The sequence below is a fragment of the Larimichthys crocea genome, chromosome XXI, assembly GCF_000972845.2.
Source record: "Larimichthys crocea isolate SSNF chromosome XXI, L_crocea_2.0, whole genome shotgun sequence".
In the NCBI taxonomy this organism is placed as follows: domain Eukaryota; kingdom Metazoa; phylum Chordata; class Actinopteri; family Sciaenidae; genus Larimichthys; species Larimichthys crocea.
Genome location: NC_040031.1, coordinates 8608237 through 8625209, shown reverse-complemented (window position 1 = coordinate 8625209; position 16973 = coordinate 8608237). Strand labels below are relative to the sequence as shown.

Genomic DNA, 16973 nt, shown 5'->3' with positions numbered 1-16973 from the left:
GACCCCCGTCACCGGGGGGATGAAACTGACAACACCTCCCCACCCAACCTGTGGATCTAAACCAAAAAAAAAAACCCTGCGATGGTATAAAAATGGTACGCAGCCGAGGATCCTGGAGGCAGGTTTGGAGTGCAGCAGGATTATTTGAACCTCGGCGCAGTTTGTGCCTCTCGAAAACACTTTCTGCTGCTCGGAAAAGAGTTTTTAACCTGCGTGTTTCTATCCAGGCAGCCAGAAACGACACAAACATCAACAGAGAACGGTAACGGGTAAAAAAAAACGAGTAAGTTTAGTTTGTTTGGTGAAAGTTTGGTCGAAAGAGTCTTTGAGGATGTTTGAAATTCCTCCAGAGCAGCGAGAAGTGTTGCAGAACAAGGTCACGGGTCGGCGTGTTTATCTTTGTGACCTGAACGCAGCGTTAATAAATAAGGAGGCACAAACTGGAGGAGGTCAAAGGTGATCTGCCACTTTCAGAATTGAAGTCTGTAAAAGTTTTTTTATTTTTCAATAAACCGACTAACTGTCTGACGGAGGTTCAATCGGAATGAAGCGAGGTGAGAGGAAAATTATTTGAAGGAGCGTTTTGAAGAAAGAAAAACAGAGAGTGATGCCAGAAAGAAAATGATCAAATAAAAAAAAAAAAACAGCTGATAGGATCGAAGGGATAGTTTCCAATAAAAAATCTCTCTCTCTCTCTCTCTGGATGGATGTTTGTCGAGTTTGTCAAAATAAATTCTGACTCAGAAGATGCGTCAGACGTTCCTCGATAAACTCCCCCGTAATATTCCAGGACATCGAGATCATCGCTGGGAAACGTGCACACATCATGAAGCTCCCACCGACGGCTCGAGCAAACACCCAAGCGACATCTCACAAGCAGGCATGCGCACACGCTAACAAACACACACACACACACACACAAACACACACACACACACGTGTTAGTACTGTTTCTAGCTCACGGTCTCACCCTTGGGTCCGAGGATCATCCCACTGCGTCGTCCGCGTGTTGTGGTTGACAAAGTACACTCTGCCATTGTCCTGACGCTTCTCTGCGGGACACACACACACACACACAAAAAACACAACAAGAGCGGCAACTTTTAGAGGGAAAGTTTCAGGTGGTGTGGAGAGGAAATTTTTTTTTTACAATAAAGCAGAGACAGAGGCGATCACCTGACGAGTGGCCTCGGAGACGGAGAGAGAGACAAAGAGAAAAGAAATCTCACCGCCGTGATAGAAAAGCAGCGAGCCCGTGTGATATTTCACTGTGGCTTGCTCTGAATACCTCACCAGGGGTAAACCTAAGTGTGTGTGTGTGTGTGTGTGTGTGTGTGTGTGAGAGAGAGTGAGTGTGTGAAAGAGTGTGTGTGTTTGAAAGTCCTCGAGCAAATATGAAGCGAGGAAAAAAGGCGACAAATAGTTAAAGGACGACGTCTGAAACACGATAAACGTTGAGTAAAGTTTTATCTAAGTGTGTAAAACATTCAGTATGTGTGTATAAATGTGTGTGTGTGTGTGTGTGTGTGTGTGTGCACGGTAGGCCGCTGGTCTCATGGTGCCCCATCCTCCTCCTCCTCCTCCTCCTCCTCCTCCTCCTCTTCCCTCCATCGCTCTGACATCTTTTTCTCATTAACAGGAGTGTGTGGAGGGCCCAGAAACAGTAGTGCTCACATTGCAACTCTTACTTAGCTTTTCTCCTCGACTCACTCCAACCCCCCACTTTTACTATCCACAGTTTAACCCCCCCTCCTCTTCATCCTCCTCCTCCTCCTCCTCCTTCTTCTTCTCCTCCTTCTTCTCCTTTTCTAACTTTCTTTCATTCTGTCTCTTCCATCTTTGTCTTTTTGAATCGGAGCCTGAAACTCAAAAAAAAAAAAAAAAAAAAAAAAAGCGAGGGAAGCGACCGCAGCGCGCCAGAGAAGCGAAAGCGAGCCAGCGATATAATTGAGGTTTTCGTCTTGAGGTTACCGCAACATGTTGAAAAGGCATCATGGGCAAAGAGGAGAGAGAGCGAGAGAGAGAGAGAGAGGGGGAACATGGCCGTGTGATGGTGAAGTCTGTGAGAACGTCAGCTCGTTCATGAATGAATGAATGTGCGAGTGCGACGCAGCTCCGGTTACATCGCTCATTTTGAGGAGGGAAAAATGTTGGATGATGGCGAGTCTCATCAATAATAATAATAATAACGATAACGCGGAGAGGCCTCTGTGATCCGTGGAGCAAAAAGACGAGCGCGTGAAGAAGACACCGATCAATGATCTGAAACAGCCACAGGAGGAGAAGAAGATGGATTGTGTGTGGTGATGCCTGAGAGGTTAAAATCAGCCAGAAATGTGGCGGTGCAGACGTCTGCGAGGAAACGCTGTGCAACGTTACACCTCAACCTCACAGCTGCCTGCAGATGTGAAAAGCACATTTTGAACTGGGAGGATTTTTAAAACTTTACATCTGATCAGATTCAGCAGCAGCAGCAGGTAGAGACGCCGAGTGTGTGTGTGTGTGTGCACAAGGAGTGTGTTAGGCAAACTTACCCCATCCAGGAGGCAGCGCGCCCAGAGGATCATTTTCCACCGGAGCACCGGACGGCTGAGGGAGAAACAACAGACAAGAGAGAGACAAAACAAATCCAGTTAGAGGACACCTTTCTGCCGCTCGCTCCTCGACTCTCAGCGTCCTTTCGGTCTGTCCACTTCGGTTTGTCGCCGCCACAAAAATTCAAAAAAATTCAAAAAACATCCCCCGTAAACACAGTAATGAAGAAAAAAAAAAAACTCACTCTGTGACTCCCGTCGTTCGCTAACTCCCCCAAAACCAGGTATGATACCTGTGTGTGGGTAAGTGTGTGTTATGTATGTGTGTGTGGGTGTGTGTGTGTGTGTGTGAGAGTGTTAAGGGGGTGGGGGTGGCTCCTCTCGGCTGCAGCGGTGAGGGGCGACTGAGGGAGCTGGCCGGCTGGTGGCTCGTATGCCTTCCAAAAACTACACGCTCGGTAGGAGGATAAAACAACAACGCTGTTCCAATGAGCTCACTGGCTGGATGCAAGCCCCACCCCTCCCCACAGCTTCCCGCTCACCTCCTCAAATACACCCCACCACCACCACCACCACCTCATCCACCCTGGCACCCCTCCCTTACCCCACCCCGAGGTCCTCCTCCTCCTCCTCCTCCTCCTCCCTCGCTCTCTTCTAGCACTGCTGTCAAAGTAGGCAGGGAAGTGTGATGTCTGAGGGAACTGAGGGAACATTCATGCTTGTTCCAGACTGGACACCCCCACCCTACCCTACCCTCTCACCCGCCTCCTCTCCACGGCGGCCGCCCCCTCCAACCCACCCCGGGCCTGACAAAAGGCACCTTTATTCACCCTGCGCCTGGAAACCACTGTGGAGTTTACTCAGCCTGCACACACACACACACACACACACACACACACACACACACTTTTTTTCAGTGTGTGTGTGTGTGCTAGAATGTGGAAAGTTTGTCCGTGGCAAACAGTCAATGTGTATGTTCTTATGTTGGAATACCAACACACACATATGCTCATGAATATATTAGCTGGAGTGGAAAAGTAGCTGAAAAGACGCTTGTTGGGAATTAACGGCCTCTGATTGGTTTATCGGGCGTAGGTGAGTCGCAAACAAGTTGGAAATCCTTAAAAAATTGACCAACGAGACGCTTTTATGGCCGCGTTGTAAAGGTTCCTCGATATAAAAGCAAAAAATGATCAAATATAGGTTTAAAAAATCTTTTAAAAAGTCGTTTTTGACAGCTCGTCGTTCCGTTTTCGCGCCACAAAAGCGGCGTTTATTTCGTGAGGGAGCTGTAAAAGCGCGGCGTTATCCCGCCGAACGTCGACGTCACTTTTTACGCGACGTTACAAACTGACTGTGCCCATTTTTTTAAAAAACGGCTCTGTCACGGAAACTCTGAGGGAGTCGTCGGGATGGATGGAAAGGAAAGGAAAGCATGCCGGAGGAGCCGGAGTGGGCGCATTCAACAGGGTTAAAGGGTGTGTGTGTGTGTGTGTGTGTTAGTGTGTGTTTGTGTGTTAGTACCATCGACAGCCAATCTATGCCCCGGCACCCCACCCTTATGGGTTTTTCTGTGACTAAAAAAGGTAAAAGGAGAATATAATGATATAAAGACATGATGACTTCATCCTGGCTCTGACCATTCAGCTCCTCGGCAGCTTCCAGACAGAGCCGAGGAAAAGAAAGAGAGAGAGAGAGAGAGGCTGAGAAAACAAGGGAGGAAGAGAGAAGAGGGGGAAAGCAGCATGTTGGCAGAAACGTGTGAAATAATGGCCCGGGTTGTTATGAACGCCGGCCGTGAAGGCACCGCAGGTGAAAGCGGCGATTTCGGGGTCAATTTTCTTTTAAAAATGCGTCTGAACGACGGCGAGGCTTCAGAGTCAATCAGCAAACTGTTTGTTTAGACGAATGTTTGGTCACGTTTCTGTCACGGCTTGTTTCGGCAGAGAGAGAGAAAAGACGAACGGGACTCGAGTAAACCGGAGGTCAGCGAGTTCATTCAGCAGAGCTTCTGTTTGCCGTCTTTGTAAAGATGCTGTGCAGCGTCTGAGGCCTTCATGCAACACTTTCACTTTAGTTCACCGAATCCTCAACACGCCTGACTCAAATCTTTTGTTCTGGGTAGGTATTATTTCCCTTCTCAAGCTCAGGACGCTTCAAACTGAAGCCTCCACCGAGATGAACTTCACACCGGTGACACTTCAAGCCTCAAAACAAGAGACAGCACGAGGACAAAGGGCTTTTTATCCCCCCCGCTCCAGTTTGGTAAATGTTCAGCTTTGTGTCCATTTGTAACCGCTGTGAAACGAACGGGAAATAACTTTTTATTTCTCTGATTAAAACAGCTTTAATCGAGACTGGCGCTCGCTCACTCTCATTCACTGTCTGTGTCGCTCGACCACTGCTCACTCTCACAAATCAAATTTAACTTCTTCGTGTCCTCTCTCTCTCTTTTTTGCAGCGTAAATTTCAGTCTCAGACTCAGATTTAGAAGCTGCTTGATGAAATAAACAAAGCCAGAACACGACAGGTAGAGTCTCAGACATTTCATGCTGACCAGCCTGAGTGTCTGTTTGGCGGCCGCAGTGTGACGTCGGGCTGCGTTTTTCCGACTTCAAACTCCACCAGGAGCGTTTCAGAAGCGCCAGACTTGGTTAACCTTCTCAGATTTGGTCATTTTATTCTGGTTTATGAGCTTCTGAATATGTTTGCTATGATGTTTTTAAACATCGGATGTTTGCACAAGGTGTTTTATTTTGAAAAATCAACTGGTTTCTCTGGTTGTGCAGCAATTTCTGTGTCTGACTTCCTGCCAGCTCGAGCGAGAGAGAAACCGCTTCTGAAATGGACCGTGGCGGTTCTGGTGAGGTTTGAAACATTGACCAGAACAGCCGCGGTGTACACTGAACGCGTCGCATCCGTGCCCTGACCTGCTGTGTAACTTTGTCTGAGACTCCTCATCAGAATACAAGTTTAAGACACATGAATATAAAACATATTTAAACGTGAAATAAAATAAACATTCAGTTCGTCTCACTTCTTTTCTTTCACTCATGACGCGACGTGAACAAAAACCAGCAGGAGTTCGGTTTAAAGGACTTCTGTTCATTGTCCTTTCATGGCGCAAACCACTTATTAAACGTGTCTGTATGGAAACATGAGCACTGACGGCTTGTGTGTGTGTGTAAACACGAGTGAACGTGACACATTCAGCCGCGTGGACGTGGAGTGATAAAACACAGGGCTGATTCAGGTGCTGCTGCTGTTTGGGGTCCTTCTTCCAGCGAGAATGGACAGAAAGTCTGAGAGAAGGAGGGAGGGAGGGAAGGAGAGGGGACCGATTAAAGGGCAGAGGACGAAGAGTGGTGAAAAACGAAAGAGATTAAATAATGTGAGATAAAAAAATATTTTGGTGCGATGCAGAAAAAAGGGGGATCGAGGCGACACGGGAGGAGGTGAAGCAGGCGGAGTTAACGGAAAGGAAGGGGGTGAAAAGAGAGAGAGAGAGAGAGGAGAGCCAGAAACTGAAGTTAATGACTCCGAGGCTGCTCGCTCGCTTTCTCTGGGATTTCTAACGAGCTGCAATTACTGGGCAAAGACACACACACACACACACACACACACACACACACACACAGGCTATAAAGTGTGTATCTGCAAGTATCTGTGTGTAGCGAATGTATAAAAACTCTCAATGCATGCACGCTTTGGTGCTTGTGTTTGTGAGTTTGCACAGACACAACTTTAACCTGTGTGTGTGTGCGCGCGTACGTACGTACGTACCATACATACATACATACATGTGTGTGTGTGTGTGTGCACATGCAGCAGGCCCCTGTTACAGCGCCACGGTCCATTTAAAAAAGACGACCGGCCCCTTGACCCTCTTTGGTTGTCATGTGTGACAGAAAAGAAATGTGGCACCTGACCTCAACATTACAGCCCTGTGAACACATCTGCACACACACACACACACACACACACACACACACACACACACACACACACACACACACACACACACACACACACACACACACAGAGGAGGAGCATGTGATTTAACACTAAGTCACACAGCAGCAACTATTTCACTGATTCTGGTGAAACTGGATCATATTTTATGGAGGAAATGTTTTCTGGTTTTCCCTCTGATGTCCTCCGGCTGCTCCGCCTCAACTCTCTGTGATTTACAGAGTTTATGATGGACAGTGAAGTAAACTGCTGACAGCTGTAGCTGCTGTTAGCTCAGTTTGTTAGCCCGGACTGTGAGCTCAGAGCACCGGGGAAGAAGAAGAAGAGGTTTACAGGCCAGAGCCGGTGTCGTGCCAGAACAGGAGCCGGACAATACGTAAGCTAAAGCAAAGTTGTCGACTCGCTAGTTTTTGATCATAAGTAAATGTAATCAGAACAAATACTCGAGTACGGCTGAACATATTTACCACAGTGGGGTTACACTCTGGAACTGGGGGCAGCAGAACATGCGGCAGTTAAACTATGAGCTCTTTTGTGTGTGTTTCCTTGTTCACACACACTGAGGCCAGAAATAGTCGCCGCTATCAGCACTGTGGGCATTCCAAGACCGAGTCCCATCGACATGGAGGGCAAACCCTTTCACACACAGACACACACAGGACCTGAATGTGTGTGTGTGTCACCTTTAAAAAAAACACCTGAATTAATCCTGACGACTGTATGTTTGTTTGTTCAATCATCTGTCCGTCGCACGTGAAGTCTGACATCACTGGAAACGATCACATACGTGCAACACCTGCCTGCTAGATCAAATATTTATCTAGAAGCCCACAAATCACAAATCACGATGCTGTGCGTGAACGGGGGTCGCAGAGATTAGGTCAGTACGGGAGGCTTAAGGTGTTCGGAGGCTTGAACTGAAGTTTTGAGGCCTTACCGCAGGAATATTTTAGATATATTCCACTACACAAAAAGGCAAAAACTACACAACATCTAATTTTTTTTATAACCACTGATCCTAAATCTGGGTCGTGTTGAGCTGCTGCCAATCCCCGATGACACTGAGATACACCCAGGACTCATCACAACAACTGTTCATGCTCGCGAGTCACCAACCAACCTATAAATCTGTAGTTTACTTGGTGAGGAATGGGGAGGACATGCAAACTCGACACAGACACCAGGGAGCTTCTTGCTGTGAGGCGACCATTGGCCGGTTGGTTCAGTTTAGGCACGACGTTCAATCGGAGGCAGTGTGAGGGCGGATCTTTGTGGCACATAATGTGAAGTTTGCGAATATTTTTCAATTATTCACGCCGTAAAAATGCATTAAAATGTCGTTACAGGTTTCATTCGGTCCATCTCATGAACTCTGAAGCTGAAGTAAGAAGTTTCAATGATCATCTGGAGTTATTGGAGTTTTACATGAAGAGGTGAGCTGTACTTTCCCTGCTAAAGGACAGCGTGAACAGAAGGCTGTTTCAGTTACAGTAATAACACCGGTGTTACAATCAATAAAGTAAACAGGGTAATACTATTACCGGGGTCCAAAATGATCAGCGGCCAACGGCTACTGTAAATGCCAGAGGACAATAAATCAGAACGAGTTAGCAGCTCACAAAGACGTTCTGTTTCCCCGCCGCTCGTACGTTTAACTGCCCAGATGTTTGATGAGGGTTTACGGTCAAAGTTCAATTACTCCTCGCTTTCGATAGCACGCGGCTGAGTAATAAAACGAGCTTTGTTCAGAGCTGCAATGACCACAGCGACCACGAGCAGCCAGAGGTGCTGTATGACGATCGAGGGGCGTGAAAAAAAGGAGGAACGTGACACGACGAACTCAACAAATGGACGAGTGGCACTTCCAAACTTTTGGCATCGTCGAACAGTCCGATACTCCTTCAGGAGGTTTCCCTTAACGGGGGAGTGAACTAGAGTATGATTAATCTGACTTCTACTTGAACTATATTTCTAAATTTGTCTGTTTATATATTTTAATCCGTTACATCACTTTCGTTTTTTTTTATTTATTTATTTATTTATTTATTTATTTATTTATTTATTTATTTGTTGTTCATTTATATATCTTAAACTTTATTTCTATATATTTCATTATGTTTTTTACTTTTAATTCTATTTAGACATTTTATTATTATTAATTTTTAGTCTCTTATTCTTTTTTTTAATTATTTTTTATTATTATTTGGTGGAGGGTTGGGGGGGTTATTATGTTACATTTTGTTTGTATGAAAAAGACCTGACAGCCAGCCCGACGTGCTCTGTGTAAATTGACATGGGCTGCTGTTTTCATCGCGGAGCCGAGTGGAGGCCCGCTTCTGAACCGGACTGTGACGGAGCCGGTGGGGTTATAAACACTGACTAGAACGGACGCGTATCACTGCGGCGACTGCGACTGAGTTTACAACAAAGGCATTTTCTGACAACACATAAGCAATGGAAAAAAAACTTCAACAGAACAGTAAACTGATAGAGAAGTGATCTGCAATATATACTTGAGTTTTCCTTCGACAAACCTGAACAATACCGCACAAAAAAAAAAGAAACCAGACGCTGAAATGAACACAGACATGTCATTAGATACCTGCAGGGGTTTGCATCTGATAAGCAACTCCAAAATCTGGACGGAGTTCACATGGAAAGTTCTAAATAATGAGACGCTTCCACAAATAACTTCAGACAAGTTGCTGGAGAAAATGGAAACCACACTCGTATCTTCGGGTCATGATTGAAGAGGAGTCGTTTTTGGAAGGATGTGTTTCACCAAGACATCCCCAAAGACTCGAAGGTGGTGGTTCAACCCTGAAGGCTATGAAGGGAGAGCCAAAATCTTTGTATTTGGATGTTTTTTATTGTAATGGCACTAAAACTGGGTAGATATTAAAGTGGCAAAGATAAATAAATTAAAAAAAGAAGGAATATTTGGGTGTGAAACAAGGCGGCATGATAGACAGATGGAAACAGGACCAGGATGAATGCTCACACAGAGAAACACAAACACAGAGTGCTGGGCGGGGTGTTTTTATGGAAGCCTGTAAGAGTTTTAAAGCCTGTTTTAATAATGGTCCATTGAGAAAGCTCTGTTGTTTTAGTCTCATAAGTCTTTACTGTCTGCTTGCTGTCTGACCTTGGCTGTTTGACTGAGAGGACGACGACGACGACTGTCGGAGACACAGCCGCACCTCGACAGGCTCCGCTGGAAAAACACTGTAAACAAGTCTCTTTAATCAATAACGTCTTTAATCCGACATCCTCGGTCTGATGAGCGACGAGTTAACAAAGCATACGGTGCTGATCTGATTCAAAACATGTACTCATGAACAAAAGACCCATCGCGTAAGGAGTATTTCATTGTGTTTTCAATGCTGCCAGCTGTAGCTGCTGTTAGCCACTGTTGGCTCAGTTGGTTTTCAGGGAATGCCGACAGTGAGTGAAGCCAATGTCATGACAGAACTGGAGCTGGGCAAGCGGGTCGATGTAACCGGCGAAGAAACCGAAGAGGACGTTGACGGAGTAAGCTAAACGAAGACCCGTTATGTAACAAGTATTTCATTGTGTTGTCAATGCTGCCAGCTGTAGCTGCTGTTAGCCAATGTTGGCTCAGTTTGTAAGCTTGCTTTGGACCACCGGGAAGAAGAAGAGGTTTTCAGGTGAGTGAAGACAATGTCATGATAGAACTGGAGCTGGGCAAGCTGGTCAATGTAACCGGGCTCCGCTGCCTCTATGGCAGAGGCGAAGAAACCGAAGAGGACGTTGACGGAGGAAGCTAAGCAAAGACCCATCATGTGACGAGTATTTCGGTGTGGGTTTTAAATCTCACAGATTTGAGCTTTGAGATTTGTTTTAAGCTGAAACTCCCTTCACCTGAAGCCAACGCTAACCCGTAAAGAAGTGACAAAACTGGAAGATTTAAAAGCATCTTGGAATATTTGAGTTATCATTCCGCATCACGAACACTTGGAAATCATTTGCTTCTCGCCCGTTGTGTCTCAAAGCTGTGTTTCCTTCCAAAGGTATCTCAAATTTCAACTGAATTTCAAGTAATTCGGCAAAAATTTAAAAAATGCAAATGGTTACTTTACATCCACGACCACTTTACAAAGGTGGCGCCAATTCTCCAGTTGGAACACCAGAAGAAGAAGGAGAGGTGTAATTAAAACAGCCCAGCACAACCATTGTCATGTTAATTAAAGCGACAAAAAGGTTGCATTAGATCTGTATGGATCCATCATGGATGGATTATAGAGCCATGAGGGATCAGCTGATTAGTCATGTGAGCAGTGTGTTAATCAGCTGGGAAAGGACTCTTCAAAGTAAAACTTTTCTTGCAGCGTTTATGTGCGTGTAGAGCACGAGACGTGACCATCATCACCTTCTAGCTTCACGAAGAGTTGGGCGAACCTGACTGAGGCAGCCCTCCAATCCACGTGCAATTTGGGGAACAAAGTTACAAAAGTTTAGACAACTTAGGAACCCCTCAGGATCGCCTGGGAGGAGCTAAAATGTGTTGCCGGGGAGAAGGACGTCTGAAGCGCCTTACTAAACCTGCTGCCACCACAACCCCAGATAATAATAAGAAAATAGATGGATGGATGTAAACTTGGCCTGCGAAGGCTCGGCAGTACCTGGTAGAGGAAGCGCTGGCTGAACTGGTGCATGGCGCCCTGCAGCTGGCTGCGCTGGCTCTGCCACTGCTGGTAGTTGCGCACTGACTCGGCTGTGGGCCTCTGCCATGTGGTGGTTCTGGTGTTGTGGTCCACATAGTAGTACCTGCCCCGCTGGTCCACTCGCTTCTCCCAGCTAGAGGGGACAACAGAGAGAAAGAGAAGGAGAGAGAAGAGGGGGGAGTTAGAGGGGCTGTGGCTTCCAACAACATCTTTATTAAGCATGTTGAGTGTGGGCGGTTGAATCAAGAACCGTTGATAGTAACAGCCGTGATTTATAGAGACAAGAGACGAGAAACAAAAACAAGAAAAGGAAACAGTGAGAGGAGGGAGAGGAAAGATGAAGCAGAAGAGACATAGGGAAGGAAATGACGTTTAAACCAAAATATTCCTTATTATCATCGCCTGGCAGCTCTCCAGATTCTCGATTTTTGCAGCATTATCGCTGGTTTGGCTCAGCGGGCAGACATCAACAAACAGTTCATTCACTTTAAAGACAATACCAGCGGCCAATTACGATGACAGAGGGGAAAACAATGGGAGACGCCGGGCTTTCTTGAGTGACAATAACCATGTGCCGCGTGGTGTGTCAGTGCCTGCCAGTGGCATTACTCAGAGGTCTATGTATATCCTGTTCTTCCCCTGAGATGAGGGGGTCTGGACGTGGACTGAGATACAGACGGTCCACAGAAACACACACATACATGAACACACAGACTGCTTTTTCTGCTGCTATTCTCATATCTCTGACTTCAGCGCAGCAGAATTTGGAAGAGAAAACAGCGTCGACTTCTGTATGTTTGCAAAAAAAACAAAAAAACGAAACACTGCGCGGATAACAACAGGCTTGAGAAATGTTAAAACTCCATGACGATGGAGGACTCTCCATCTCCGTAACCTTCTTCCTCTTTGGTTTGTTCTGTGTTTTTCTAAAGCAGTCTGGTTTCCACTGCAGTCGGGATATAAAACACAAGCCACTGCGATGAACTCTCATCACGTTACCTGTTCTCAACGATCTGTGAGGAAGATACAACAACTCTATGATAAGATTTATACAAAAGTACAAATAAAACATACAAAAACAAAGTTTTACTCACTCCTTCACACACTTCCAGAACCAACTTTTCTTTTGCTGGGTTCTCCTGGTGGACCAAGACCGCCAAACAGATCCACTCTTGTTGCGCCAAAGATATTAAAAGCCCCCATTGTGTAACTTTCCCTTCATAAACTAACAGATTTTGAATGATGCTGATGTTACATTGACTTGTAATCAGGTGGACGGTGCTTGTTCTTGTACCGCTCCTGATGAGGTACCTTGCATGGCAGCCTTTATAGGTTTGTGCTAGTATGTAGGTTAAAATCCTTTTCATTTCTGTCATGATAGCATTTTAGTTTGGGATTATTATTATCTTAACAGTAGATTTGTTTGTAGAGTTTGGAGTGAAAATGCAAGTAACACACTCCCACACAAAGCCTTGAGAGTATGAATCCACAAAAAGGGACACAACCTGTCACTGTAAGCCTTAACAAGTGTGAATCCACAAGTGTGAAAGTGTAAAATCATGGAAGTACTTATTGTTTTGTGGGGAAAATTCAGGGCTAGGGCACGGACTGGAGCCGATGTCGTGCCAGAACCGGATTTAACCTTATTTTAGGGGCCTTAGTTACCAGTTAGACTGCAGACCTGGGCAATCTGTTCCACAAAGGGCCGGTGTGGCTGCAGGTTTTCTTTCCAACCAAGCAGCAGCACACCAGACTTGACTCATTTAATCAACTGATCTCAGTCTTCACAGAGTTGATTGGTCAAACTGTGTGAAGTTGGAACAATAACCTGCAGCCACACCGGCCCTGTGTGGAACAGATCGCCCAGGCCTGAGTTAGAGAGTCAGGGTCATGAACCGGTTCTGTTCAAGATTCTTGGAACCGAGGTGCTACCAAACCAGCGTGCTTTTCCAACAGTTTTGAGCGGAACCTTTGTAATCATGGATGCCGACCTGAAACACACTGAAAAACTGCTCAACCAGTTCAAAATCGGGTGTGCAGAGCTGGTTACATGTCGGTATAAAGGCTGCAACAAAAGGTTGTTGTAGTTCAAAGTCTCAAACCTCGAGGTCACCATGGTGCCCCAACATATTTCTGATGCCATTAATGGTCAGAGTCTTTTCATTAATAGTAATACAACACACTGCCGCCCTGTAACTGCTCCTACACGCTGAAGTTTTGCCTGCATCAGTCCACTGTCTCTGCGTGAGATTTAAACTGTGCACCCACACACACAGGCTGCATGCAATTCATGCCAAGTACCCGGCTGTCACTGTTCATTAAGTCGGCCCGTTTGCTGATATCTCTCCTTCAGCCGAGGCTAATGCAAACCAAACATTTCCTGCTGCTGACTCGGATTAAAAACGGTCCAACTGGCGTACCACAGGGTACATTTTATTTTGACACAATGCATTTGTCACACAGATTAGCAAGCACTGTTGTCCACACAGCACAACATATAAACAATGGTGGTGCTTTGTGTCGGTGGATGAGGTTTTTTTTAGTTTATTGCAACCGCAGTGAGCTGTTGGATGATAAGCTGCAGACAGCAGGCTCTTACTTCGCTTAATGAGGACGGACACATCTCGAAGGTGTAATCGAGAGTTCAACAACTGCCTTCATGTCCCGACTGTTGTGTGGGACACCGCTCGCATCAGCTGGGCTCCGAAGTTTTTAGAAAACATTAATTAAACAGGAGGAAATAGTGCAGCAGGACAGTGTGCGTTCATGTTAGTGAAGTCCAACAGTGTCGACCAGTTGTGTACCGTGTGCACCGCGGTCGCCAGAACTAATCGCAGCCGTTCAAGTCGATGTTTCAAGTCCCACCCGAAGCGACGTGGTCCTGCCGTGAATACGCGTCTGTTCTATTTTCGACTGACGCTGCAAGCGGCCTACGTCAATCTGCACCGAGCGGCTCGATCTGACGGGAAGTCAGACACAGAAACACAGCACAGAGGACTCAGTCGAGTTTCAAAATAAAACCTACTAAAAAGGGAAACAACTTAACTGTGCAGCAGGTTTACATATTTAGAAGCACATAAATCAGGAAAAGTCTGAACAAGTAAACAAAGTCTGGCAGGCAAAACACTTCTGAAACGCTACTGGTTGAGTTTGAAGTCGCGTGGAGGATGGATCAAATCTCTCACGAAGGGCTTTGGATCAATTATGTGCAAGGTAAATATAGAAAACAACCAGATTTATGCTTTAAAACACTCTTGATGGGGCGGTCGGTAGCGTAGTGGGTTAAGCGGCCGCCCCATGTGTAGAGGCTACAGTCCTCGCTGCAGCTGGCCTTGGTTCATTCCCCCTCTCTCTGCCCCCTGCTTCCTGTCTATCTTAACCTGTACCATCATTAAAAGGCATAAAGGCCAAAATAATAATCTTTAAAAAAAAAAAAAACAACCCAAAAAATACCGGATGTCACCACCGCTGTCTCTCCTTGTAATACACAAATACTGTATTAGCCAAATTAAGTGACCTCTAACTGCCCCATCTCTTAAAAAACATTGAAAATGACTCTTCTGGCACGGCCCGTGTTTATCTTGTTCACTCTGGTGCTACAGCGAGATGGCAGCTGTAATTATTTAACTCAGCGAGTCGCTGAAAAGTCTCAGAAACAACAAACGGCTCTTTTATTGGCCATGAGAAAGCTGCAAGATCCAGATAGATAACTCAAGTTTTCCCTGATAAGCCATAAAAATATCAAAGTTTCTTGATTACCGGTACTCTTTGTGCATTTATGAACTGGAAATGTTATTTTCTGAATCTCCCTTTAGCACAGTGCGTCGGTTGAGTCCACATGGTCTACATTATCCCCACGAAGATTTCAGTTCACGAACGACGGCTAACTAGATTAACTGAAGCAAGGATTTGAATAATAAAAGATACTTTTGTCTTCTCTCCTCTGAAGGGGGAAAAATAAAAGTCTCTCTTCTCTTGTGGGTAAAGACGTCAGGCCCAGCTCAACATGACAGCACCCCCAGGAGCTGGTAGGTCTCGGCATCGTTGCTCAAGGACACTTCGGCAGCGTGGATGATTGCAAACACAGAGAGTTATTTGGTTGAGGGATCGTCTCTCTGACCGCTATGCCTCCGAGCTCCCTTTAAAAAAAAAAGTCAGGAAAAACACTGCTCCCTCTCTGATATTAGCAACAGCTAGTTATTTACTGGAGCCAGGGAAAATCCCAGAGCCCGCAAAGGCCTGTCTGAGAGTCTCTACTTAGTTCTGCTATCTGACTTTAACTCTTCGTACCGTTCACGTCATTAACTCCATTTATTTCTTGGATCTAGAAGAGTAGTCTTACCAACGAGCAGACCAGATTAAAGATTACACGGTACATTTTCTTTTGAGCGGTCCACTCATTATTCATCGTCGTGATGACAGCAGTCACTGAACTCCATCCTGTTTAATACTCGGACGTAGTTTAACCAAAAGAAACTGATTGATATGCCACAATACTTTTTATTTATCTTTGATTCATGTGTCTACAAACGCTGATATGTCACTGTTTACTGTGTGAACGGGGAAATTAGCTACAGAGACCAAAACAGTTTTTTGTACCAGGCTGTAAACATGTTTATTTCTGCTGTGAAGTTTTGAACATGGGGACTTATGGAGACTGACTCACTTCTGGAGCCAGCCTCTAGTGGACGACTGAGGAACTAACATTCTGTAAATAAATCTGACACACTGGACCTTTAAGTTTTCTGTCATGAATCCAGATATTTCGACTTACGAAACATTTCTGTTCCAGTTTGTGGCTCAGACTCTGGACTACTTGTAGTACACGAGCTCCCTTGAGCGGTACGTGGAGGAATCTCTCAAATAGAAACATTTAATACTACAAGAAAAATACTACGAGACAAACTACAAGCTATGAGATCCTGTAATATTTAGTTTTAATATCATGCTGCTCTGTATTCACGTCACGTTCATGCAGGTAGTGCGCATATATCCACTAAAGTAGCTCTGGTTCTTGAGCTGGATTCAACAGTATTACGAATAAACCTTCCACATGTGTAACTGTAGCTGAATAGAGTCGACCTGCTGTGTTTTAACGTCTGTTATACTGGTGGTAACTGGAGGTGGTACACGGTGCTCTAGGCATGATGTTACTGTCACTAAAATAATCGTCTTCATTGAGTACCGGAGTGAACAAACTCAGTGAATGACTGATGAAGCCTGGAGTTTGTTTCACTCTTGAACATCTCGATATTTCTCTAGAGGTTTGAGCCCGAGCTCACTCATGCGTGGTAAACTGATGCTTCAAACTCTTCAGCGTATCTGATAAAGAGACTCACAGGCTCTCTTCAGTCTGACTTCGGATGGCTTTTATTATTTCAGCTTCCAAACCTCTATTGCTTAACTCGCCCCCCACTCCCCCACCTCCGCCCACCAAATGTCTAAGCAGTTCCTGGTGTGTACATCTGGAGCGCTAGCCTCGGTATTAGTTTGCTAATTGATCCTCTGAAGGGCCACGGCGGCCAGCAGCCAACACAGTGGTGGATAGAAGTACATGTGGCGCTAAGAAAGGACTTTTGTTCTCCGCGGCCCCCGCGCTCTCGTTTTCTTCTATGGAAAAACTGAGATGGGGGGGAGGTGGGTGGAGGTTTGGGGGAGGAGGAGGAGGAGGAGGCCTGACCTTTTCCTAAAAACAGCCTCTCTTTCTCTCTGTCACCGAGTCGCACGCTCTGAAAATCAACAAATAATTGGTGCAAGTAAAAATGTCATAAAAGAAAAAAAG

The 16973-nt window shown here is 45.6% G+C and overlaps 1 protein-coding gene across 5 annotated transcripts in view; it reads right to left on the bottom strand.

The window, feature by feature from the left end:
- wwp2 (WW domain containing E3 ubiquitin protein ligase 2) overlaps positions 1 to 16973 on the bottom strand; it is a 59869-nt gene that overhangs the window by 15172 nt on the left and 27724 nt on the right. For all 5 annotated transcript variants that reach the window (XM_027272707.1, XM_027272708.1, XM_027272706.1 and 2 more), the window contains exons 10-12: positions 11150 to 11324; positions 2535 to 2589; positions 971 to 1052 (exon numbers count right to left, since the gene is read on the bottom strand). In XM_027272707.1, the coding sequence (XP_027128508.1) occupies positions 971 to 1052; positions 2535 to 2589; positions 11150 to 11324 (312 nt within the window). The remainder of the gene's footprint in view (positions 1 to 970; positions 1053 to 2534; positions 2590 to 11149; positions 11325 to 16973) is intronic.